Raw genomic sequence first — 25199 nt, forward strand, 5'->3', positions numbered from 1 at the left:
TCTAGCAAGATGACAAAATTATACAGTATTCCATTATTTTTCAATTAATGACAATGTCATCACTTGTCTGAAAATCTGACAAACTATGAGCTCATAGTCATATTTGTCACTATTACTACTGCATCCCATTCAGGAACAGGGTTTTCTACCAGCATTTAGCTGGCAATGTTTTATATATAAGTATCTTCTGATGTGCACCAATGTTCTTGGCCATTTATACATAAGTTTACTATTAGCAAAAAGGAGGACTTTTCATAGTTATAGAGTGTGTGATGCAGTGTAATTAATAACTCATGAGCAGTGGTCGAGGTGGAAATTTAGAAGTGGTGGTATGAAAAATGTAATGGGAATGTAAGTGAACGGAATTTGACAGTTTTACAATGAAGGTAGTAGGAAAAGTGGCAGTATGGCATATTACCATATACACCCCTACTTCCACCACTGCTTATAAGCACGTTATAATTTTATCTTAAAAGTTAGTTTTTAATGGGTTAAATCCTGGGTAGCTATCTACTGTACACCATTGTTACATGTTATATGTTGATACCTAAAAGTTTATATTAAGCCCTTAATATAAATAGAGGTGAATGACATAAATAGAGGAGAATAATTATGGATAATTTCAGCTTCAGTAATTGTCACGAACACGCTCCCAGCTTCCGTGACTTTGGGGTGTTTGCTGTATGAGGTTACACACAATTCCAGCACGCAGTCTCTCTCTCTACCTTTCACCTACTGAATCGCCCCCACACCGCGCTCTCAACCCCCCCCCCCCACAAACACACTTCAGGTTTGCCACCACCTATTGAATACGGGCAGTAAGACCCCAACATACTGTCACACACTGGTACACACAGCTTCTAGTTACCCAGAGGCTAGCAAGGCCCACACCAGCAAACAAAGGGTTAACTCTTCACACCTCCAGACTGTTACACAGATGTAAATGCAAGCACACACTAGGCTTGTTAGTCAAATGTATCAACAAATCACACACCGGCATTCAAAGGGTTAACTTGGTGAAGCTATATTCTTCTTAGCAGGCTAATGGATTTGTTAAAGTATCAAGGACGCCACTTACTAAATTTATAGATTTAATATACAAAGGTACAGGGCATTCAAATATAAAAAAAAACAATTAATAAACAATTGACATAACATACACAAGCAAAGCAGTTTAAAATAAAAGGGGTTACATTCAGAGTATAACTTACATGAGTTGTATAATCTGTGCCATGGGAAATTGGCTAGGAAGATGGTCAGCTTATCAATGTGGATTGATTTTCCCAAAAGACTGACAATTTGTTGTAACTGGTCTCAGCTTTTTAAAGACACCTTCACATCTTTCCTCACTTCCGGTGGGGGGGGGAGGGGGGTTTGTGGTCTGTTACACTTTTTCAATCACCATTTGCATGTTGCCTGATTTACTACCCAATTCTGCTATGTGACCTAACATTTCTGTGGAGCGCCAAACGGACCCAATTTTATTATTAATAAATCCCCTATGAATTTGTCCATCATTTGGTACCGAACGCATCTAGGTATAGGGTATCGGTTGAGCTTATACTCATTTCCTCCGCTTCTCTGTGTGGCAGAATTCTTAATTTGACATATGAGCTGCCCTTCATCATGCCATTGAGGAATACATAGTTGTTCACTACTTTTATTGATTTTAGGTGGCATATTTTAAAACTGAATTAGTCTTGTCTATATACTATAGCCAAGTCAGCACATGGTCTCTTTGAGTCAGACACCATGCTGAGCGGTTCCTAAAAGTCTATTAAGGTGTTAAAACTCCATCCCAGGCAAGGACATATCTCACCGCAGGGGCCTTTGAAGCTGCTACAGGTGACACTGCTATCTTCTAACACTGTGATGTGCAGAGCCCCCGAATACACACACACAGACTCTCTGACTTCACATTTTACACTTTAGTAGCTCAATTTATTAATGGATTCATTTCTTATACCATATTTACACTGCAGTTATGATTTAGGTCTTATTCCCCACAATTATGTGAAGGGTTAACCCTTATAAATAACTGTAAGTTCTCTCTGTTCACAAAAGTAATAATAAGTTAGTGTTATTTTATATTAAGTATTGTTGAAGTACCTCTTAATCTCACAGGAACGTTAAGTGAAATTAGTACTCTAATCTTTCTTTCAAGTAGTGTGTTAATAGTTAGTAGCAATTAGGGAAATATCCATATTATAAAGGTTATTTATTTGTCCAGAATAATAGGATGCAGGAAGGTAGATAACATGGACATTATACGGGTTACTGTATTGTATATTTAATATTAAATACAAACTCATTGTGCATGTATGATTGTCTGTCTTTGCTAGTATTGTATTAGTTTAACCAGCCTATATTAAATATATATACCAGGCTAAAGGGGCGTTTATTACATTATTATATTGTTTGAGAGTTCTTTGGAGGGGGACCAGGTCTGTTATGGGGCAGAGGATATTCTGAATCGACCCCAGTGCTCATATTTCAGAAACACAGCCCGGAGAAGGAATTCTGGTTCAGGTGGAGGCACTATCAAGACTCTAACATAGTTCCTATTTACAGTCACCCAGCATTTTACATTCAAGGGCCCAAAAGGGTGTTACAGTAGCACAGTAATGAGCAAAACATTTTATAATTGGTGAAGTGGATAGAGTAGATTGGTATTTATTTCCTGAGTATCCTGAGTTTCCTGAAGTATCATAGATTCTAGTAGCAATATAAAATTAATAAACAGTCTAATTAGGTATTAATGTTTTCTTCATACATCATACTTGCCTACTCTCCCAGAATTTCCGGGAGTCCTCCCAGACTCCCGGGGAAGTAGGCAATCTCACGGATCCTTGTGGAGGGGGCGTGGTCACCGTAGCCCTGCCCCCTACTATAAAAGAACAAAATTCACAGCATTGAATAGTGGGGGGCAGGGCTTAATGTCCCGATCTTACATGCCATCCTACTGTTTATAAAAAAACAAACAATGGGATTTATGTTTCATTGTAGGGCTGTTTATTGCTGTGGTAATAAAATCACTGAATTTACAAATAATAGTTTTCTGGGCAGATGACCAAGTCTCAGTTCCCCAGTGGTACTGGCTGACCGTAGTAAGAGAATGCTTGCCAGTGTAGGGTTCGCTCTGGTTATGCGCACTGGAACTGTTCCAGATCAGTTAAAATATAAAATAAAGTAATATTTATTTTTAGTTATGTTTTTAATATATATATCTATAATATAAATGCTTAGTGGCGTGTGTTAGTCTGTCTGTGTGTGTGTGTGTGTGTGTGTGTGTGTGTAAAAATAAAACCAAGCTGCAGCGCCACCTGCTGGGCGGAGTTATACACTGACCTACTAAATTCTTAGTGTGTGTGGAAAAAAAAATTCAGAAAGGGCTGAAATTTGGTATACTAAGATGTTTTTAATTTGTTAATTTAATTTGTTAATTGTTAAAAAATGTTTATAAAGATTTTAAAAAAATATATATATTTCTTGAAGGAGAAGTGACAGTTGGGAGTGGTTGGTGGTTGCCGGGGGTGACAGTGGGGAGTGGTTGGTGGTTGCCGGGGGTGACAGAGTGAGAGGAGTGTGATACTCAGGACCGCTGAGAGAGATCCCTGTGTCTGGATAGACATCTGGATAGATGTGGCGATGAAAATGAAGGATGAGGTGATGGAGAAGAATGATGAGGTGGTGACATGTGGACAAAACCACGTTAAAAAAGGGCGCTTACGTCGGGAAGTAACGCTCTTCCCCTGAGGAGGCCTGGGCTATAGCCCAAATGCATGACAAGAACCTTTTTAACACCTTAAGTAGCTTGATTTGACTAGAATGCATGAGTATCGTGCACGGGTTAACTTGTATATATATATATATATATATATATGTGTATATATATATATTTATATCTCGTATTTCCCCATGTATAAGACGCACCCATGTATAAGACGCACCTTAATTTTGGGACCTAAAAGTTGAAAAAAAATCAAGAAGGCTGCGCAACTCTAACTCTTGAAGATGCTGCATTTATATTATATGCAGTGTGCAGCAGGAGGAAGCAGAAGGTTCGTTTGGTTGTGATTTTAGTCTACAAAGGCAGAGATCTCACATCAGGTGTCTAGAGCAGAGTTTACAGTAAAGTCCGACTTCAGTTACAGGAAGGCAGCGCTACTGCACAGCGTTGTTGACAAGAGACAAGTCACGTAGACAAGCCCCAAGCATGCCTACGTGACTAGTATGCTTTTTTTAAACAAATTTAAATAATATAATATTTCTTGTTCTGTCGATAGGATAGGAGGACAGTAACAGTTCTTGTACCTCCACTGTATAATTTAATTCTGCTTGTCATGCTTCAGATAGATCCAGCGATAGCCATTGCTGGGGATGTCTATCATTTAGATTTTTTTTTTACAGCTTGTTCTGGTGGCGAGTGGCCGAGCAGACTCCCTAGTGCAAGAAGGAAGAATTTGGATTCAATGGGGATGTCAATTTGCATGACTGTGAAGGTCTTAATATCTTGCCAGAATCGAGCAAATTTCAGGCAATCTTACCATATATGGAGGAATCGGGGAGCATCTTATTGAGTCAGGTTGGGTCATAGTACCAGTGAAGCAATATTTTATACACATTTTTCTTAATTTTAACACATATTGGGGGGTATTCAATTGTTGCTCCAGACCGCAAAAAAACCAGCGCGTTAAAACTATTACCGTTTATACGGTAAACTTGCGCGTAAAAACTGTTAATACGGTAGTTTACTCGCTGAGTTTCATCTCGCAGCTCAGGGAGTTGCGAGATGAAATTCAGCGAGTAATTACCGTATAAACGGTAATAGTTTTAACGTGCTCGTTCTTCCGGCGGCCGGAGCAACAATTGAATACGCCCCACTGAGTTGGAGGCAGCATTCTCACATATCTCCGACCAGTCATCTTGAGCTACGGTTTCACCTAACTCCCATTCCCATTTTATGGGGGTTCCACGCCACCGCATTAGATAGGGTGAGTTAAGAACAGATAGTGGAGATAAGACCCACTGTAGATGACTGTTAGAGGCACAAAGTTTCAAAAGTGGTAAAGGGACAAGAGGATAGACAGTATCTAGTTGGCTTATGAAAATTCCATAGATGTAAATATTGTTAGAAAGACTTAAAATAAGTTTTTGTAAACCCCCCCCCCCCCACAATACACTTGTCTAGTGTACATAAAATCCATTTCTACAGTTGCTCCTGTTTGCAGACATGTATGCATGTTCTAGCATACATACATGACCATCATCACTAGTAATCTACATTTATGCCAGACCTGTATCTGGTGCAAGTGATGCCCAAAGCTTGAATCAGATGCTGCTGTTTGCTCTCGAGCTTGGCACGCCCTTACTGTAAATTGACTATGTTCATACACCCCTCCCCTTCCCATTCTGCCCCTGGAATCATAGACCGTAGTAAGGATCCTTTGCGCTCGAAAATTAATTGGACGTTGCTGCGTTCTTTCATTCCCTAATGAATCAGGCCCATAATAAGGAAATGAATGAAGGTAAAAATATTTCCCATTTTCTGTGTCAAGTATTATCAGGGTAGTGAATAGGCCCCTATATATTTTAATAAAGGCCAAAAGTAAAAATGTTACCAAGGTCCATCAGCTATTTCAGGTAAAGTTTCACTATAGCTCAATATTAATAATGATAATAATAATAATAATAATAATAATAATAATAATAATACTGGAGCTCTGTTGAAAGGTAAAGTATTACCCCCCCCCCCCCCACTCATGATGCTCCTCTCATACCTTTAGGACTAATGCGATCTGATACCGATCAAAAAGCTAGAAACGCAGATATTTAAATTACTGTGAAATCACTGACCGAGCAAACAGCAAAGCCAGTTCACCAACCTGTCAATCACTATGTGCTTCCTCCGTTAGAGAATCACCATACATGGAACCTGCTGCAGAGGTTGTGAGAGATAACATGGTGGACTTAGTTAAGAATAAACACTTAAGTTATTTTAGGTATAATATTATGTTCAGTAATACACAACCTTTAATATATATTAATATTAAACTTGCTTTTCCACCTTGATCCATAAGTTTTTTTAAATAAACTTTACAGATATTGTGTCTTTTCGGCTCGCCTAGATATACTTTGTCAATGTTTTTCTTTAGTACCTTTATATTCAGACACTATTTTGTTTATATTATAGATGTGTTATTATTATAGATATGTACATTACAGCACTGTTTTAGTAACACCTGCCTTTAACATCACAAAGCAAAATGTGGTGCAAGTGTCACAAATTAAAAAAACATAAAAACACTATAAATATAACAGTTAAAAAAAAAAGTCTTCTTGCATGATTCCTGCGCGCTTTCTCCAGACACCATTTAGCTTACAGAAGTGGCCCTTTAAGTCTTCATTTGGACTGTCTTTTACATAACCTGCCTAACTACCAATTTAAATGTTTTATAACATTTGGGCTAGTTTATATTATTTGTTAGCTCTAGATCTTCTTAATTATACCTCTAATAGTTTATATGAAGCTGCACTATTATTTGTAGAATACCTACAAGTACAATAGTTTTATGAGAGTTTGTAACACTTACATCTTCGTGAGTGATTTATAGCATCAACATCCCACCCAGCCTGAGTTCTGTATAACAAAGGGACACTCCCTTCTCATACGTGTAGACAGACAAGAGGGTGCTTGCGAAGCCACTTATATTCCCTACCCACAACTAAGCCTCTAAAACACTGATTACACCAGCTGTACCAACACCCACTTAGCTTTGGCTTCAGACACCAGCTTGCTGCCTGTGCTTCCATTCCTAGTACAGAGAACTCATCTCAGTCAATTAACTCCCAGTTTGTTCAACCAGTGCTTCTGATCATAATCAAAATACTATGTAACTGCATCACAATAATGAACACCCTAATGGTACAGGATTTATTTAAGTCTAAGTAGGAAGCAATTGTTGAAAATATGAAGGTTTATTATCAAATACTAACGCTAGAAATGAAAGTTACCCATCTGTACCTCAATTGAAATGCAAATTATTGAGATATATATTGTTAACATAGTCTATTACAATCTAATGATTTCCTCTATTACCTACTAACACAGGTATATAAAAAAAAAAGCCTGTTGCTTTGGATTGTTCACTTAGGCTTTGTTAATCCCTGTGTATCAATGACAAGTTTCTGATAAAAAAAATAAAATGTATGTTGTGTTATTATACCTATATAGAGCCATCATCATCATCAGCAGCAGCAGCATCTATTTATAAGGCACCACTCACATCAGTCCCTGCCCCATTGAAGCTTACAGTTTAAATTCCCTAACATACACAGAGAGAGAGAGAGAGAAACATACATATTACCAACAGTCTAAGCACCAAACTTTTCATGCAGTCGGGAATTGAGTGCAAATATAGCTTGAAATATTGCCTGTTAATGCTAAAAGGAAAATCCATGTACATGGGAAGATATTGTTAAGAAAAGAATAACGTACATTTCCCTGAAAACACCAGGTTCTGTATAGGAATAGAGTTAACAGGTAATGGCAGACAGATAAAGCTAATGTGTCCCCTTAGATTACCCAAAAGGAGTGTATCGTAGGACCTTATGGAAACCCTATCATTTTGGTTATTTTTAGGGGAGTTCCTTAAGTGAGCAAGTGATATTTGTTGCTCAACCAGTACCCTGCATACTATTTACATTCATAGAACTAAATCTCTTGGTAACCATCCAAGCAATTACTTTCTTATCTTTTAGAAGGTCGTAGATCTCCTTCATGTAGGTCTGTGATTCCCAACCTTCTTTATTGTTGTGTCTTCCAGGTGATTTTATTTTAATATTTCCAAATGTTAAAAACAATAATTCTGCACAAATATGAGTATTTTATATTTTAAAGTCAGTTCTGGATATATCTTCCTTGTCAGTAGTTTACTTGTCATCCCTATTGCATAATTACACATTTTTTCAAGACATATTTTTCTAACGCCTAAATCTGTGTGTCATACCAAGGCTCTTATTGTGGCAGAAAAATCTTTCCAGATATGGTTGGGAATCAGATATGAATGTGTTAGTGATAGGAGATGATTCTACAACAATAATTCAGTAGGATTTATAGTCTGGGAACTTTAAACAAATTGAGAATTTAGAATATGCTTGGGGCATCTACACTGTTGGGTATGAATCCCTATCTATTAAATGTATCTTATGTGCTGGATGGATGATGGATTCTACACAATAAGTAGTTTTGGTACAATGACCATTGCATTTATTGTTTTAATGACTTCTATAGACTTGAGACCCTATACACACTAAACATTTATGACATTTTAAACTATGGCTTACAAATGGTCCCATCATGCACAGTCAAGGCCAAAAGTTTTGAGAATGACACAAGTATTGGTTTTCACAAAGTTTGCTGATTCAGTGTTTTTAGACCTTTTTGTCACATTTTGCTATGGTATACCGAAGTAAATTTACAAACATTTCATAAGTGTCAAAGGCTTTTATTGACAATTACATTAAGTTTATGCAAAGAGTCAATATTTGCAGTGTTGACCCTTCTTTATGAAGACCTCTACAATTCGCCCTGGCATGGTGTCCATCGACTTTTGGACCACATACTGACTGATGGCCGTCCATTCTTGCCTAATCAATGCTTGGAATTTGTGAGAATTTGAGGGTTTTTGTTTGTCCACCTGCCTCTTGAGGATTGACAACAAGTTCTCAATGGGATTAAAATCCGAGAGTTTCCTGGCCATGGACCCAAAATGTCGATGTTTAGATCACCAAGCCACTTAGTTATTGATTTTACCTTATGGCAAGATGCTCCATCATGCTGGAAAAGGCATTGTTCATCACCAAACTGTTCTTGGATAGTTGGGTGAAGTTGCTCTTGGAGGATGTTTTGGTACCATTCTTTATTCATGGCTGTGTTCCTGCAAAATTGTGAGTGAGACCACTGCCTTATCTGAGAAGCAACCCCACACATGCATGGTCTCAGGATGCTTTACTGTTGGCATGACATAGGACTGATGGGAGCATTCACCTTTCAGTCTCCGGACAAGCATTTGTCCAGATGTGTCAAACAATTAGAAAGGGGATTCATCAGAGAAAATGACTTCACCCCAGTCGTTAGCAGTCCAATCCCTGTACCTTTTGCAGAATATCAGTCTGTCCCTGGTGTTTTTCCTGGAGAGAAGTGGCTTCTTTGCTGGTCTTCTTGACACCAGGCCATCCTCCAAAAGTCTTTGTCTCACTGTGCGTGCAGATGCACTCACACCTGCCTGCTGCCATTCCTGAGCAAGCTCTGCACTGGTGGTGCCCCGATCCCGCAGCTGAAACAATTTTAGGAGATGGTCCTGATGCTTGCTGGACGTTCTTGGGCGCCCTGAAGACTTTTTTACAGTATTGAACCTCTCTCCTTGAAGTTCTTGATGATCCGATAAATTGTTGATTTAGGTGCAATCTTACTAGCAGCAATATCCTTGCCTGTGAAGCCAATTTTGTGCAAAGCAATGATGATTGCATGTCTTTCCTTGCAGATAACCATGGTTAACAGAGAAAGAAAAATGATTTCAAGCACCACCCTCCTTTAAAAGCTTCCAGTCTGTTATTCTAACTCAATCAGCATGACAGAGAATCAGCCTTGTACTCGTCAACACTCTCCAGGGCCGTCTTTCCCATTGGGCACAATGGGCAGGAGCCTGGGGGCCCTGCAGCCCAGGGGGGCCCGTCGGAGGCAGGAAAAAAAAAACAAAACTGAAAAAAAAGAAGAATACAATTACCTTGCGGTCAGCTGGCGATCCGGCTCCCTCCCTGGTCTCCTCCTCCGTGTGGCACTCACAGTGCATGTCGGGCGTGATGTCATCACACCCGCCCAACATCCATAGCGGAGCGCGACGGAGGAGGAGACCATGGCGGGAGCCGGATCGCCAGCTGACCGCAAGGTAAGTATTTTCTTCAGGTTTTTTTTTTTTTTTCCTCCCTCCGACGGGCCCCTCTGGGCTGCAGGGCCCATATATATAATCATTTATATATATTTTTTGTATATATAGGGGCCCCGGTGCACTGCTGTGCCCGGGGGCCCAAGATGTTCTTAAGAGGGCCCTGACACTCTCACCTGTGTTAACGAGAGAATCACTGACCTGATGTCAGCTGGTTCTTTTATGGCAGGGCTGAAATGCTGTGGAAATGTTGTTTTTGGCATAATGTTCATTGTCATGGCAAAGAGGGACTTTAAAAAATTAATTGGAATTCATCTGATCACTCTTCATGACATTCTGGAGTATATACAAATTGCCATCATAAAAACTGAGGCAGCAGACTTGGTGAAACATAATATTTGTGTCATTCTCAAAACTGTTGGCCATGATTGTACAGGTACATCAGAAAAGCAATATATATGTCTCACATAAATGCCTCTTTGTCACTTACACAGATACAGATTAGTAATAAATAATTTGCATTATTTGGCATCATTGAATTCAGTGTGTACATATTTAAAAAAATCACCAATGAATTTGAGAATATTAATTGTTTTAGTCTGTCCCCCCATACTTGAAAGGAGGATAGGTTTCTCAAAAATATAAAGGACTATATTATACAGGCACTGGTATATTTGCCATTGTAGCAAGGTGTACAGTAAACACAGTTCAATAAGTCAAGTGGGTCCACGTCATCCCCTTAGATTGTGGGCCCCCCCTGCACCTAGAGTGACACAACCAGTGGCAGATTATAATAGAAGCAAATAGGAGAAATGCTGTGCAGGTCCTGCTGTAGTCCACCCAGGCCCGTCGCTCCCATTAGGCAAGGTTAGGCACTTGCCTAGGGCGCCGGGCTCTGGAGGGCGCCACAGAATGGTAAATTACTTTAAAACTGACTGTATGACCATACCTGTCACCGCCGCCGCACAGCATTCAGATGCACGGGGAGGGGGGAAGAGGCTATTGCTCACCACTGCCGCCTCTCTGCTCCGTCTCCTCCCCTCTACTTACTAGTGTCAGTGAGTGGAGGGGAGGAGACGGAGCAGAGAGGCGGCGGTGGTGAGACAAAGTAAGGAAAGACGGGGTGAGGGGGGAGGAGGGCGCCGGTTTTTTTTTTTTTGGGGGGGGGGCGGCGCCGATTTTTGCGGGAGGGGGGGGCGCCGATTTTGTAAAAATGCCTAGGGCGCCATGGACCCTAGCACCGGCCCTGAGTCCACCGGTCTAGCAGATATCTGAAATTTCCATTCTTCACCAGCTAATTATTATAAAAAAAAACACCAAAACCAAGCTCCAGTATGTCAAATTAATGGAGTATAAGTCTAAGATCCAGGAGAAAATCAAACAAAAAAATAAATAAATGAATATATATATATGTGTGTGTGTGTGTGTGTATGTATATACATTCCACGTGGTTTGTTGAGTATACTTTTGATTGAATCATGGAGAGTGTTGGCCGATAGACACAAATGCCATGTCCAAATGTGTTATTGCACTTGCACCCCAATAAGGTTTTTGCATATATTGTTTGACAAGTTTACTAGGCATGTTAATGCAATTCTTTGATTTTACATTTATGTTAATTAAAATTCAATCATTAATATAACATATTTATTTACACATCGGGGGAATTTCTTTTTTAGTTTCTATAAACACCAGTTTACACTGTTTAAATTTTAATTCTTACCCATAATTTACAGGTAAAAAAGTGTAAAATAATAATTTAGTAATAGTTCAGGGCTGTTTACCAGAGAGGAGCACGTGTCCAAAGCAAAAAACTGTTTCTACTTGTACTAATACTGTAGTACTGTATAAGCAAAAATGGGACACTTAGTAGAAGTCAGAATCTATTATTTGTATGGGACATTTATTCCAGTGTATAAAAGTTAAGCGCTAATGATGGCAACAATACTACTGTAGCAAAGGAAACTTTGCTGAAATGGTGAATTGTTGTAATTCAGCTAAAATGTTAGAGTGCAACAACTAATTTTAGTAATTCTGGGTAAAAATAACATAAGCATAATGGAGTGTCTACATTGTCTGCCGAAATCTAGACGTTTTCTCCCTCCCCTTTTTAAAAATGTTCCCACAGAATAATGTAACCTTAAGTCTGGGTTGCATCAAAATTTAGCATTTGACTTTTTGGCATGTTCGCCATGGGGCATGTAGTATATAGCCTTATGTACTGCCAGGGCTGCCATCAGAATTTACGGGGCCCAGTACAAGTATAACAGGCAGGGCCCTCTCCTTCCTTCTCTCACCCCACCCTCATTTTAACATTATTCTCTACCCAAAATTTGCCTCTCCTGATTTTCTACAGTTACCCCCATCCCGGTTCCATCTAGTTTACTTAGCTCTCTGCATCTTCTTGCTGTCTCCCTTTGGCTCCCCAATATTGACATCGCTGTAGCGTCATTAATTACATGACGTCAGCGATACTATGGGGAGTCTCTCTGCCTTGTCGGGGCTCTCTGTTCAGGAACCGGGCACCTGGGGGGCTGGGACTGGAGCAAACGGTGGCAGCTGTAGGGCCCCAACATCTTAGGAGTGGAGGCAGACATGCTGCCTACAAAGGAGCCTGCTGCCGCATCCTTAATTACAAGCTGTGGTCTCTCCCCACACCAACTCTCACATCTTAGGAGCAGCTGCTGCCTATAACCGCTACCTCCCTTAATTCACTGCGTATGCCTCCTCCCCTAATAAATTTGTTTGGGCCCAGGGATGGTGGGGCACCACTCTGCTGCTGGGCCCCATACTGCTGTACTCCCTGTACCCCCTTTAGGCGGCCCTGTGTACTGCACCCAGCAGATATGCGGTCTAGGAAAATAAAGGAAAAATGTAAAACCTGCTAGATGTCTGCATGTTAATCTGTATAGTTGCATTTTCCTGGCATTTACTAACAAAATCATTGAAATAATGCTTTATTGGACAGATTTAAATTAATTAGGTCTTGAAGACAGGAAGGAGTTAATTAATTGTACAGTGCTGAGCAAACTGATATAAATGATACATTGTCTGTTTCATGAGAACGCTGCAGGCAATCATCATCATCATCATCAACATTTATGTATACAGCGCCAGCAAATTCCGTAGCGCTTTACAATTGGGAACAAACATTAATAAGACAATACTGGGTAATACATACAGACAGAGAGGTAAGAGAACCCTGCTTGCAAGCTTACCATCTATAAGACAAAGGGAGTTTGAAACACAAGGGCATGTGCTACATCATATTACACAATGGACCAGCTAGAATGCAAATGCAATGAATTTCCTTACTGATTTATACCAATGTCCTTGTTTCTAAAATGAAACCATACATGCAACCAGGTTTCACTTTGAAATCTTAAATGAAAGGGTGGCCGAATAGGAAAGTATATATTTGCAGGATAAATCCTTGGAACACAATGTCTACATTTAGCTACAAAGACTGTAAATCCTCCACTTTTCAATATTTTCTTTTCTATCATTTCTTGTCTTCCCATAAGTGTCTTCAGATGCCCAATCAAACTGGAGTTTAAAGTTCACTTAATTTTCTTACATTTCAAGAAAGTAACTCCTTTCAATTAAATAAATCCACAAATTAGCTAAACTGATGTAAAATAATGTGCAGTTTCCTGTGCCACAGTTTACTTTGCTCTGTGGGATCTTCTGCTAGTTGTTAAATCACCAGACAAAAACTGTAACATGGAACATTCCATGTTTTCCCAGTTGGCACTAATAAAGTACAGCACACACTGAAAGGACTTATTCGTAGGAGCACTTTTTCCAACTCCCAACATTCTGCATGGAATACGCACTGAACTGAGAGAGTCAAACTACTGCAAGAAAAGGGATCATTGATTTTTGCTATTCACATGGTCGGCAGGGAAAATGCAGCACAGCCTGTGTTGGTAAAAGCTTTCTGTACACCACTAGTCTTTTTTACTGTACAAATAAGGGTGCTCAAAGCATTAGTAGGCACTGGCCTTCATGCAGTTGCCGTAGATTAAAGATTAATTCCACTTATATTTTGTTTAAAATTATGCCCCACACGCTTACTTACTATGAGGGCCCCCTAGTATTGTACTGTTGGGATCCATGATAAAATTATGTGAAAAACCCAATTCTGCAGCAGGCCGAAGGAGAGACTCTGTCTGTCCTACCTCTTCATCAGGGCCGGTGGGTGGGTATTAGGCACCCTTCACCCTCAAATACCTCTCCACCTAACAATACTCCCTCTGCATCCCTTACTGCAGGAGGCTAGTGCTCAGTGCAGGAGATCCCTGAGAAAAGATAAAAACCTAAATAAGTGACATAATAGCACTTAATGTTTTAGGCACCCCTGAAATGTTGATGCTCTAGGCTTTAGTTTGCCTAATGGTAGTGCCAGAACTGCTCTTAATACAGCATGTGGCACAGTCACTGTTGGCGGGGCTACCAGAAGAAATTTCCAGCCTTGATACTGCAGCCTCTTGGGGTCCCTTCCACAGCCACCAAAGGGGACGGGGCCACACCAGGTTGGTGGCTCATCCCACTACACAGGAAGGCCAGTGTACCTGTTCACCCTCCTCTCTGCACCCCTGACTGTTCGTGCTGTCGCTAACTTCTAATGCAGCATGAGGCAGGGCCCACAGATGTTCAATTCTAGAATAGAGTCTATATCAGGGATCCCAAGAGCACAGAGGATGGAGGTCCCATGATTGAGACCCCAATTTTTCTGGTAAGTGGGGTGCAAGGGGATGAGGATTATTTTAAAAAGATCAAAAGTGGAATTAAACTATAACTATAAAAAATATGTCATTCCCAGGCTCCATGCCCTTTCTGCTGTCCGGTCACTGTTGCTGTTACTGGCCAGGTCAGTCAGCGCTTCCTGTGCTTGGGAGAGTACAGCAGTCAAAATGAAGCAGGAATGTGGCACAGCCCTTTGGTAAATCGTTACAGCTTGCCATGAAAATCTCCATGAGAAAAATAAGATCTCTGCTATCATTGCAGCTGTGCAACCTTATAGCACTATATCAAGAACATATTCCCACACATTTGACGTTTGTATCAGTTTCATATTCTGATATGTAAAGGAAATAGATTGTCAGGTTTAGTCTGCCTGCAGATATTCTTTACCTGTGAACAAGCAAAGTTTCTCTCTCTCTTTCATGACAGCGTCAGCCATGCTCAGTTGTTATGACAGCTGTGATAGCCATCAGCCTTATGTTTATCCTCAACCAAATATATCCATGTAAGACAGGCATGGGAAAGCCGGCATTGTTTATTGCTGTATTACACTCTGCTCCACGTGCATCAGTGGCTGGCTACCTCTCAATTCTGATTGGCTAGAATCTAGTTCTCGGTGAAGCCTGTAGAGCCTCGAATGAAGCATACATCAGTAACAAATGAAATGAATACGTACTATAAAAGGAGGAAATTGGAAGTAATAAAATATATCGTACTAAACTTAAAAAAACAAAACAATACATAATAAAAAAAAAAAATGTTTTTTGGATTTCTCGTTCTGTTATTATATAATAACAATTCATTGTTACACATCACCAACACAATTTAGAATTTTAAAAGCACCTAATAAATTTTATGTGTTTTAGGGGGCTAGATATGGATTGCTTTTGGTACCATAATGTGCTGTACAATAACAGCGATTTCAGTATATACTAACAGCCAGATTAAAGATGGGACAACAGCCCCTGCCCTCCTCCCCGGCTTGTGCTGTTCACAAAGACCTGTCCCTGCCCACTTCCCGGCTCTCTAACAAGGCTGTGCAGCATTAACTGCAGGCAGCCAGCGCAGTATGTGCCCAACCTGTGCCTGTGCAAATTGAATGGGGATGTGGATTCAGCACATGAGAAGGTCAGACAAGACTTTGAACAATTCAATTTTATAGATAGCGGCCACTACAAGTTAGTTGTCTTGGGAACCCCACAGTTCCTAATCTGGCTCTGTACACTGACTATTTACTGATGGCTTCACCGGTTATAAATGTTGATTGTTGCAGTCATAGTCCATCAAATGCTTGTTAGTCCATAGTAGACTTGGACAAATAAGAGATTTCTAATGCACTACCTTTCTTGGGTTACCGCAGTCCCAACAGAACTCTATGGGGACTGTGATGTTAGTAATTTACTAAACAGAGAAAAGAATTGCTATTCACTGTAAACTAGCTTGTCTCTATGGGGTCCACTGAAGCCGGAATGGCTTCACTTGTTCCTCCACCGGGTTAAATCCTAGGCATAAGCGTGAACTTTAGCTGCGCATGCGCAGTTCAGATTCTGCATTCTCTGGCAGCGTTAGGCTGCCGGTGATGACCTAATATACTTTGTGTAGGAATGGGTTCTTGAGTAGCCCTGGTATAGAAAATTGCAGTTGTACTGTTTTATGTATTAAGATGTATAAGATTTTTTTTAAAAAAAAATATTTTGTATGTTTATATTTATTTTTTCCTTTCTTTAATTTTAATTAGTAAACTGAAATCCAGACTAGCTGATTCACGAATGCATATATCGTCAGTAGCAGCCGAGCTGTTAGTTAAGTCTCCTTTTCTTTCTAAAGTGTAGCAATAACAGATTTTTTATTGCCACAATAAACTGCGATAAAAATCATCCTTATGACCACTTTTTCATAAACAGGCCTCTAAATATGTTATGTTTATTTAATTGTTGAACAAACAACATTCGAATCATTTAATTTTATATCTTGACAGAACATAACATAACATCTTTAGACCTATAAAAAAAAGTTTACTTTACAAACTGTTTTTTGGAGAACATTAGGGCTAAGCACACAGTCATTTTTAAAAATCAGAGGAAGAGAATGTCAGTCTAAGAGCCTCAGAGGCAGCGATAGGCTGAGAGTAATGTGCTGTTCTGTTATGTCACTTTAAATTGAGGAGCAGGTGGCAACACCGGAAGTGCTGAGACTGATATTCCCCTTCCAAAGATCAGGTACTGTTTGGAAAAAGGAGGGCCGGTCTAGTGCTCAATGCAAGGACTTTACAGGAACAATGAAAAGACTGAATGATATGATGACAAACTGGTGCTTTTGTGGATAATGAGTGTGATACATATACGTTCGACAGTTATATGATCAATATTTATATGGTTGACACCATAATATAGACAGAGTTTGAAAGTAAATAATAATGACATCAACAGTATTGTTAGGTTGACCTGATATTACTGTCTACATTCATATTGTTGACCTAACAATACTCTCGACCATGTGAATTGTCAACCTAATAATACTATTGACATTTGAACAGTCGACCTAATGTTGTCCAAATGAATATCTAGCCGTCGATAACAAACACATGAAAATTATGGAAGAACTAGCCAATGTGTGCAATCAAAATAATGAAACTTGGAATTTCTATCATCCCTTTTTACAAAATCTTGACAGAACTTTCAGGTCCTAACTGTGGTGAACACTAATTACATCTGACATTACAGTTTAGTGCCTATGACTATTTGCAGCAAATTTTGGATGAATATGATACCCATAGCAACCTACATGGGTTCGGAGGTACAAGGGGCCCAGTGAGATTCAGGACCCTAAGGCTAAAGACATATGGGAGCTCTGTGTGCCCATGTATATTAGCCCAGGGAACGCTGTGCTTTTCATGCTGTGTTTTCCTGAACATCCCCGGACACATAAATGCTGAGTTTCTGATACACAAGCAGCACCTTGTTCTATGAACGCTACCGACAGCACTTACAGAACCAGTGATCATGTGTCAGGAACTTAGAGCTTATGCTGCCTGCTATGTGCAGAAGAAAAGCATATAGGATAAGAGTAACATAAACTAATAAAAATTAGTTTGATTCCTAACCATGGCCTTTATATGTGTGGAGTTTGTATGTTCTCCCCGTGTTTGCGTGGGTTTCCTCTGAGTGCTCCGGTTTCCTCCCACATTCCAAAAGCATACTGGTAGGTTACTTGGCTGATATCAAATTGACCCTAGTCTCTCTCTGTCTGTGTGTGTGTGTGTTTGTATGTTAGGGAATTTAGACTGTAAGCCCCAATGGGGCAGGGACTGATGTGACTGAGTTCTCTGTACAGCGCTGCGGAATTAGTGGCGCTATATAAATAGCTGATGATAATGATGGCTGCACAATGTATAAGCGGTTAGCCTACTCACTGGTTTACGCATATGCTCACAGCTCTTCTCACCTCACAGAGCTGTTTGGGGAGTGGTGAGATGATGGTGGACCTTTAAAATGTTGCAATGCGGTCCGTTAATTCCCAGTTACTCCCCTGCTCAGAGATGAGCATGTGAGAAACTCTTGGCTCATGCTCAAAAGTGGTCAGGTGAGGTTGAAAATTTACCACCAAGTAATAAGTCAAAAGGGGCAAATGTGCGCAGACAGCCACATATCATGAAGTACAAGAATCAATTTTAGGGCTGATACATTATTTTCCAACTTATTTAGAGGTTTTAAAAAATTTAATTGGTGTCGAACATTTGTCAGTTGTGTGCAATGTCTATAGCAATGTCTGTTTGCAGATTCTGATAACATAGCCTCACAAAATTCAATTGCATTAGACAACTTACAGTATGTTCTGAAATTGGACACATTCAGCAGACACATAAACAGTGTAAATAAATTGCCTGTCCTACCAACCGAGCAGTACAACACAATGTGCACTATGTAGTTGACTGAGCGATTGGGAAGTTGTGACTGTTTAATTCCTTTACCGAAATTGCATGACAACAAAACCCATTGCAAACAATATTAAACCTTCCAACATGTCACTTTTCTCTTTTCTTCTGATAGCTGCTCCCAAACTTTTGAATTTAATTACAATTGCAGTTTTCCTATGATAAATAAACTAATGGATGAGAGGAGTATCTTTTTAATGAACAATGACAAATAATTATGTAGGTTACTGCAATATCAAATTAAAAGGACAGTTCAGGAACATAGCATCTTGTAGCGTAGGCGTAAAGGGTTATGTTTGTAGGGTTTGCAATATAAATATAGTATATAGCCAGTATATCTTTATGCTAAAGGAATGTCAGCGGTGCTGCACAAGCTCATTGGGAAGCAACACAGTTTAACATAAATTACTGTACATAAAAGTCTAAGGGGTATATTTACTAAGAATCGTGTTTGCTGGAGGGCTTGTAAACCCATATTTGCCTATCCTCCCGGAATTACCGGAAGTCCTCCCAGACTCCCAGAAGAGTAGGCATTCTCCCGGCTTGTTGAAGAGACAGGGCTTAATGACTTAGCAGGGGGCGGGGCCATGGTAAAACCACGCCCCCTCCTGCAGTGGTCACATGACTTCTCCTCCAGCACCTCCCAAAGGAGAGAATGTAAAAGTAGGCAAGTATGTGTAAAACGCCCCACATTGCTGGCAGGTAGGTGCTCCAAACTGCTGCATTTACAATAGGACTGCTTGAGGCTATAATGTAAAATGTCTGGTAATGTGTGGCGGATGTGTGGTAGTTTTAACCAAACCACCAGTGGATTTACTAATCCACTGGTGGTTTGGTTAAAACCGCCATCAAACCCACCAGAAAAAAAGACAGGTTTTTCTATACCTGCTTCTGATTGGCTTGATACATGCTGTTAGAGCTATTTTGCCATTTAGAACTTAAGAGGAGGCACCACTGACATTTAAATTATGGGAGCAATCATTATTTATTGATTTAGGGACAGCAATAATTTCTAATTAACTTAAAAACAGCCCCATATCATTATCCCTCCTCCACCAAACTTCACATTTGGCATAATGCAGTCAGGCAGGTGATGTTCTCCCGGCATCTGCCAAACCCAGAGTCGCCCATCTGACTGCCAAACAAAGAAGCATGATTCGGAACTCCACAGAACACGTTTCCACTGCTCCACAGTCCAGTGTCGGTGTGCTTTACACCACCGCATCTGACGCTTTCATGAACCATCTTACTGCAAAGGTGGCATCCTGTCACAGTACCACGCCTGAAGTCATTGAGCTCTTCACGACCCATATTGTATCTCACATGTTTGCAAATGGAGATTGCATGGCTAGGTGCTTGATTTTATACACCTCTGGCAACGGGTCTGATTGAAACACCTCCATTCAATAATTAACAGGTGTCGCCAAATACTTTTGTCCATATAGTGTATATGATAAACTCAGCAAAATGTCTAATCCGGCTTGCTGGGGGCGTACCACACATGGGGGACCTGTGCAAATATCTCTCTTCTGGAGCAAGATACAGAATCTGCTGAATTCGCTTCTGGAAGCACCAGTCTCTAAAGACCCTTGGATCCTGCTCCAAGGTTATCCTTCCCAAGATGTATCCACTCACTCTGTAAAATTGACTCCCACATTCTGGCTGCGGCAAATCTGTAGTAGCAGTTTGTTGAAAACAGTGAACTCCCTCCTGTTTCTTTACTTAAAAAAATGGTATATGGCCCGTCTCATGCACGGAATAAATCTACATGATAAACTAAAACATCTCACCAAGGTTTGGGCTTCCTGGATTTTTCATGAAAACAGAGAATCTCCCCAATTTCTACCTCTCATCATTCCCTAGTATATTAGCTAATCTTCAATACCCCATTCACACAATGTTGCACTTTTGAATACACATCAACCAACTATTAGTTTGTTTCCCTTTCCTGCAGCTACCACCCCCCACCCCCCCCGCTCACTATTCATTACGTATAATTCTCAACATGTTTCTGTTTTATTTTTTTAAGAAAAAAAAAAAAATCAGACTTTGTGACCATATTTCTCCTATATTTAGTTTTCTGTTTTGTACTTTTTGTACTAAAATGTTTGGGAAAAAAAAGTTTTTCTTCTTACAAATGGGCATATTGACAAGGATTGCTAATCCACACTTTGTTTGTGTTTTTTAAAGGACCCTTTTTCTTATGACATTGTCAGGTCAACATATATCTCTACTACATTAACATCCATCTCTAAGAGCTTGATCATAACAACACTAATTAGACAGCTTGGACACTTTCATCTTCATAGAAGGAATCCCTGTTATAATTACATTTCCCTTAAAAGAACATTTTGTATAAATTCTTGTTGGATGCTGTCCATAAACAGAATTCCTTTTCCACCACCATTTGTTTGTACGCATATCTCATTATGGCATCTAGCAGGGCTTGTTATTCCTACAAGAGAACATTTTGCCCCTGGGCCCTGTGTGTGAAAGTTCATGAGAAGAACACACCTTGGAACAGATCCCTATGGGAATGTGGGCAGCGACATGTTTCTTGGGAGACCTTTTTAAGTTTGAATCCAATGTAAATCCTAAAGCCACAAATAATTTTAAGGGCCCAAAGCTGAAATCATAGATTTTACCTCGGTTGCCTCAAATGTTTGTCCTCCCCCGCCAGGGTAGGGCTGGCAAATTTTAGCTCGGGGGCAAGACTCGACTCAGCAGCCTATTTTAAAGGAAATAAAATGCAGTTGGTCCAGTGACCAAGCCCACTATGGGACCGACCCGGTGGCAGATGCCCCCCAGCCCAGCTTGCCCCTGTCTCATACTTTATCCAGGGATTATCATCATCATAGAGGCATTGTATACCAGCCTTCCCTTCCCAGTTATCCAGCTCTCACCTTATCTGCCATCATTTCCAGTCATCTTTTATAAACATTTATATTTGTGCACTGTTGACATTAGATTTGTATTTCTGTAGCCTCTCATAGCATTTATAATCCATCATCACATAAAACCAACATGGACACTTTCATACGGCAATAAAGAAGTTAACTTTGCTAGTACTCCAGAGCCTTATCTAGATCTCTATTTCCCTCCCCTGATCTAATTCTCTGTTTTGTCTCAATGTCTCAGCTTTGAAGACAGCCAACTACTTAGTTAAAAAAAAACAAAAAACTTTTTTTTGGGTGATGCAACTGGCTTCACATAGTCTACATTTGACTCTTTCGGTAACGGAACAATGAGTAAATCTCAGTTGGGTACTTTCTGCCATATAACGCTGATATATTATATTGTCATGGAAACAAATAATATTTAGCAGATTAAACTGTATATCATTTTATTTTAATGTAGATAGTTGTTTCCAAGTAAATTACTGTCTGCTCCTTTGTGTCCCAAATGTAAATGAAATTAAAAATAGTACTTAGTCTTATGAAAAGTTCTAACGGCATAAATATAAAATAGCACAGTGTAGACGTTGTATGTTTTTTCCAGAGACAGTACCAGGTTTTAAAGATTTGTCCCTGGGAATTTATAACCCTAAGAATGTCTCTGCTTTTCAACACTGAAAAACTGCTCAGTACAAATTCCTTTATTCTGTATGACACAATCTTTAATTATTCTGTTGATATGTTAATATTTATTTAAGTGGAAGATATAAATGCAAAAACATGACATTATAGCCGTAGTCAGTAAACATATTGATGGGATTAGTCCCTGCTCTGAGGCCTGTCTTGACAGTACCAAGCATGAGGTGTATAAACTTCCGCCCAGCTGTAAAATATCCCTTTAAATGATTTAAGAATGTTGGCAAGTATGCCCGAGCGTAAACTGGATCAATGAGAACCTGATGCTGACTGGTGGCTATAAGTCACTGCACATTTGCACCATGTAAGGAAGCCACCCGCATAAGAGTTATTATGGTAACACCCCTCTGTTGGTACATCATATAGAACCAGTTCACATTTAAAAATCAAATTCTCCAAATACCTAAGTTTACAATCAAAGCAGATAATGAACACTGTGTTATCTCTGTATTTTTCCCAATATTTAAAAGTGTGGGCAGCTTTTGAGAATGTGTCCTGACTTGTATAGAGGATATCCTTCTCTCCTAATATACAGTATTTAGCGCTATGTTCAATCGCAGCTATATAATATAGAGCGATTTAGAATTCTAAAACAATAACTTGTTATTTACGCAAAAACTAAACAGTATAACTACACTTCTGCTATAATGATTATGAAGTCATGTGTATTCTCCATAAAACAAATAACTTACCTAACTTAACATGATATTTGGAAAACCAGCAGTTTGATGATATAGTATACTAACAATACTAGTTGTACTTTTACACATAAACTTAAAGATCTTTCACTAAACACCTCACAGAGTTATCTTGCTATAACAAAACTCTTTTTCTGAAGTACAGGCAAACACATAATTTTCCCCCTAGTAGAATTACTTATATTTACTAAACTGCGGGTTTGAAAAAGTGGCGATGTTGCCTATAGCAACCAATCAGATTCTAGTTAGCATTTATTTAGTACATTCTACAAAATGACAGCTAGAATCTGATTGGTTGCTATAGGCAACATCTCCACTTTATCAAACCCGCAGTTTAGTAAATATACCCACATGGCTTTATTGCCATTGTAATTATTACTTGTTTTTTATAAGGAACATATTCCACAGCTCAATACAAACAGTAGACAAATTGAACATACAATAATAACAAACAAAAGGTAAGAGGGAGTTGAACACTAGAGCTTGCACTCTAATTGGTTAGATTATTCTAAGCCTTTAGAGACTAATATAAACCTCCCTATAATGTAATACCTGTACACATATTTTTTAATCAAAAACATATATATTATTTTTTCCTTAATAAATTACTGAGGTCAATTCCTGAAATTGATATGTCCCTCACATAAAGTCTTTGTGATTAGACAATGTTTCTTGTAAAGTGTTTGCATTGTATGACCAAAAAAGAAATATATAGGACGTACCCATTGATGGCTTGGAAGCACAAGGGACCCTAGGATATCAGCCATAGCGCCAAGCATCTGATCCGTACGCCCTGCATGTCTCTGTGGAGTCTTCATGTTATACATCCAACTCCTTCAGGAATTCTGCCGATTTGTAGTCCAGTATCCACTTTTCAGCCACAGCTGGGGGCTGCACCCATTGAAGTCACAGTCAGCAGCACTGTAATCAGGAAAGTGTTGGAACTGAGAGGTTAAAAGAGTCAGTTAATAGTGAGAGTGTGTGTACTGTGACAGAGCAGACCAGATTGCTAAGAGGCAGGGAGAGGCAGTGAGCAAAGCAAGCTAAACAGTGATAAATCCTTGCAACAACTAGAAAGCCAGTCCTTTTCACCAACTCCCCTCCACAAGTTCCTCTGGCCTCACTGCACTGTTGTGGAAGGCAGCCATATGTTGGGTGTAAGTTACCGTAACATCCCATGCAACAGCTGGGATTAGGAGCAGATGCTTAACACTTTCACCACCAAAAATTTCTGGAATAATATCGCTCCCTTGCTAATAACTTTACAGTCGCCCTTTAAAAAAACAAAACAGATAATTAATCTGATATTTTTAGTACACATACAATTTCGACATCTCCGAAACACCACTGTGCTTTTGATTTTAACTTGTACAAAAGAAACATGTCAGGGGTGAGTGCCAAGTCAGTGTAGCCTTTCAGGAGCCCCTGGTTAGAACGAACATGTATGAGTCTGGCCCAATAAGTAGAGGATTCTTTAGCCATTAACTGGAGTATTGAGAGTTTAGAAAACAAACTTCTTGCCAAAATGTGGATGTTGTTCAGCGCTCAATCACCAGATTAGTAGTTGTACATCTAGGGGAAGGCTAGTACAGCACAGGCATGCAAAAGAATTTTTAGCACTAAAAATGTTTGTAAGTCTTACGTTTTTATTTCAGTTCTCTCCAAATTACACCCTATTTTTGGGGTAGGAGAATAATAACTTGATACATAGATTGATACAATTATTTGATATAACTACAAGTCTCAGCAAGCCTGATCCCGAAGCTTGTTAAAAAATCTGCCTTGCAGTATTTATTTTTCTTTTTTCAGCAAAATCTAGATCTGTAAAGGAATGGGGGTAGGGCAGATCGTAATTGATGTATGCCCCCCTCTGTCTGCCAAGGTCAGGTTTAGAGGTTAACGTAAACTTGAGACGATCCTGGGATATGGTGACCTCAGCAGTACAATCCCATGGGAGGTTTTATTTTTTCATTTTTATATAATGAATGTTTTAGTCTCACCAGTGTTTATATCCCTCACAGAATACTGTGCACACATTCTCGCTGAGATCTGTGTCACAGGCATTGCTTGCCAATAATCTCATATTTTAAACAATCATAACAGTAATTAAAAAGAAAACAAAATATTTAGATGAAAATTAGGAGAGAAAATAAACACAATATGTAATAATTAGAGTAGAACTTGTTACCCACACATTATAGGTAATTTCTGAACTAATAAAAACATGGACCTGAGCAGAGCCGTAACCTAGATTCCTAGCGCCTGGGGCGAGAACAACAAATAC

The 25199-nt window shown here is 39.5% G+C and overlaps 1 protein-coding gene across 1 annotated transcript in view; it reads right to left on the reverse strand.

The window, feature by feature from the left end:
* Window positions 1–24005, reverse strand: part of ARHGEF25 (Rho guanine nucleotide exchange factor 25) — a 253296-nt gene extending 229291 nt beyond the window's left edge. Inside the window, exon 1 of the mRNA XM_075199351.1 lies at window positions 23638–24005. Coding sequence (XP_075055452.1) covers window positions 23638–23742 — 105 coding nt within the window. The 5' untranslated portion in view covers window positions 23743–24005. The remainder of the gene's footprint in view (window positions 1–23637) is intronic.
* Window positions 24006–25199: the final 1194 nt, after the last annotated feature.

Source organism: Mixophyes fleayi, chromosome 2 (genome assembly GCF_038048845.1).
Source record: "Mixophyes fleayi isolate aMixFle1 chromosome 2, aMixFle1.hap1, whole genome shotgun sequence".
NCBI classification, from domain to species: Eukaryota; Metazoa; Chordata; class Amphibia; order Anura; family Limnodynastidae; genus Mixophyes; species Mixophyes fleayi.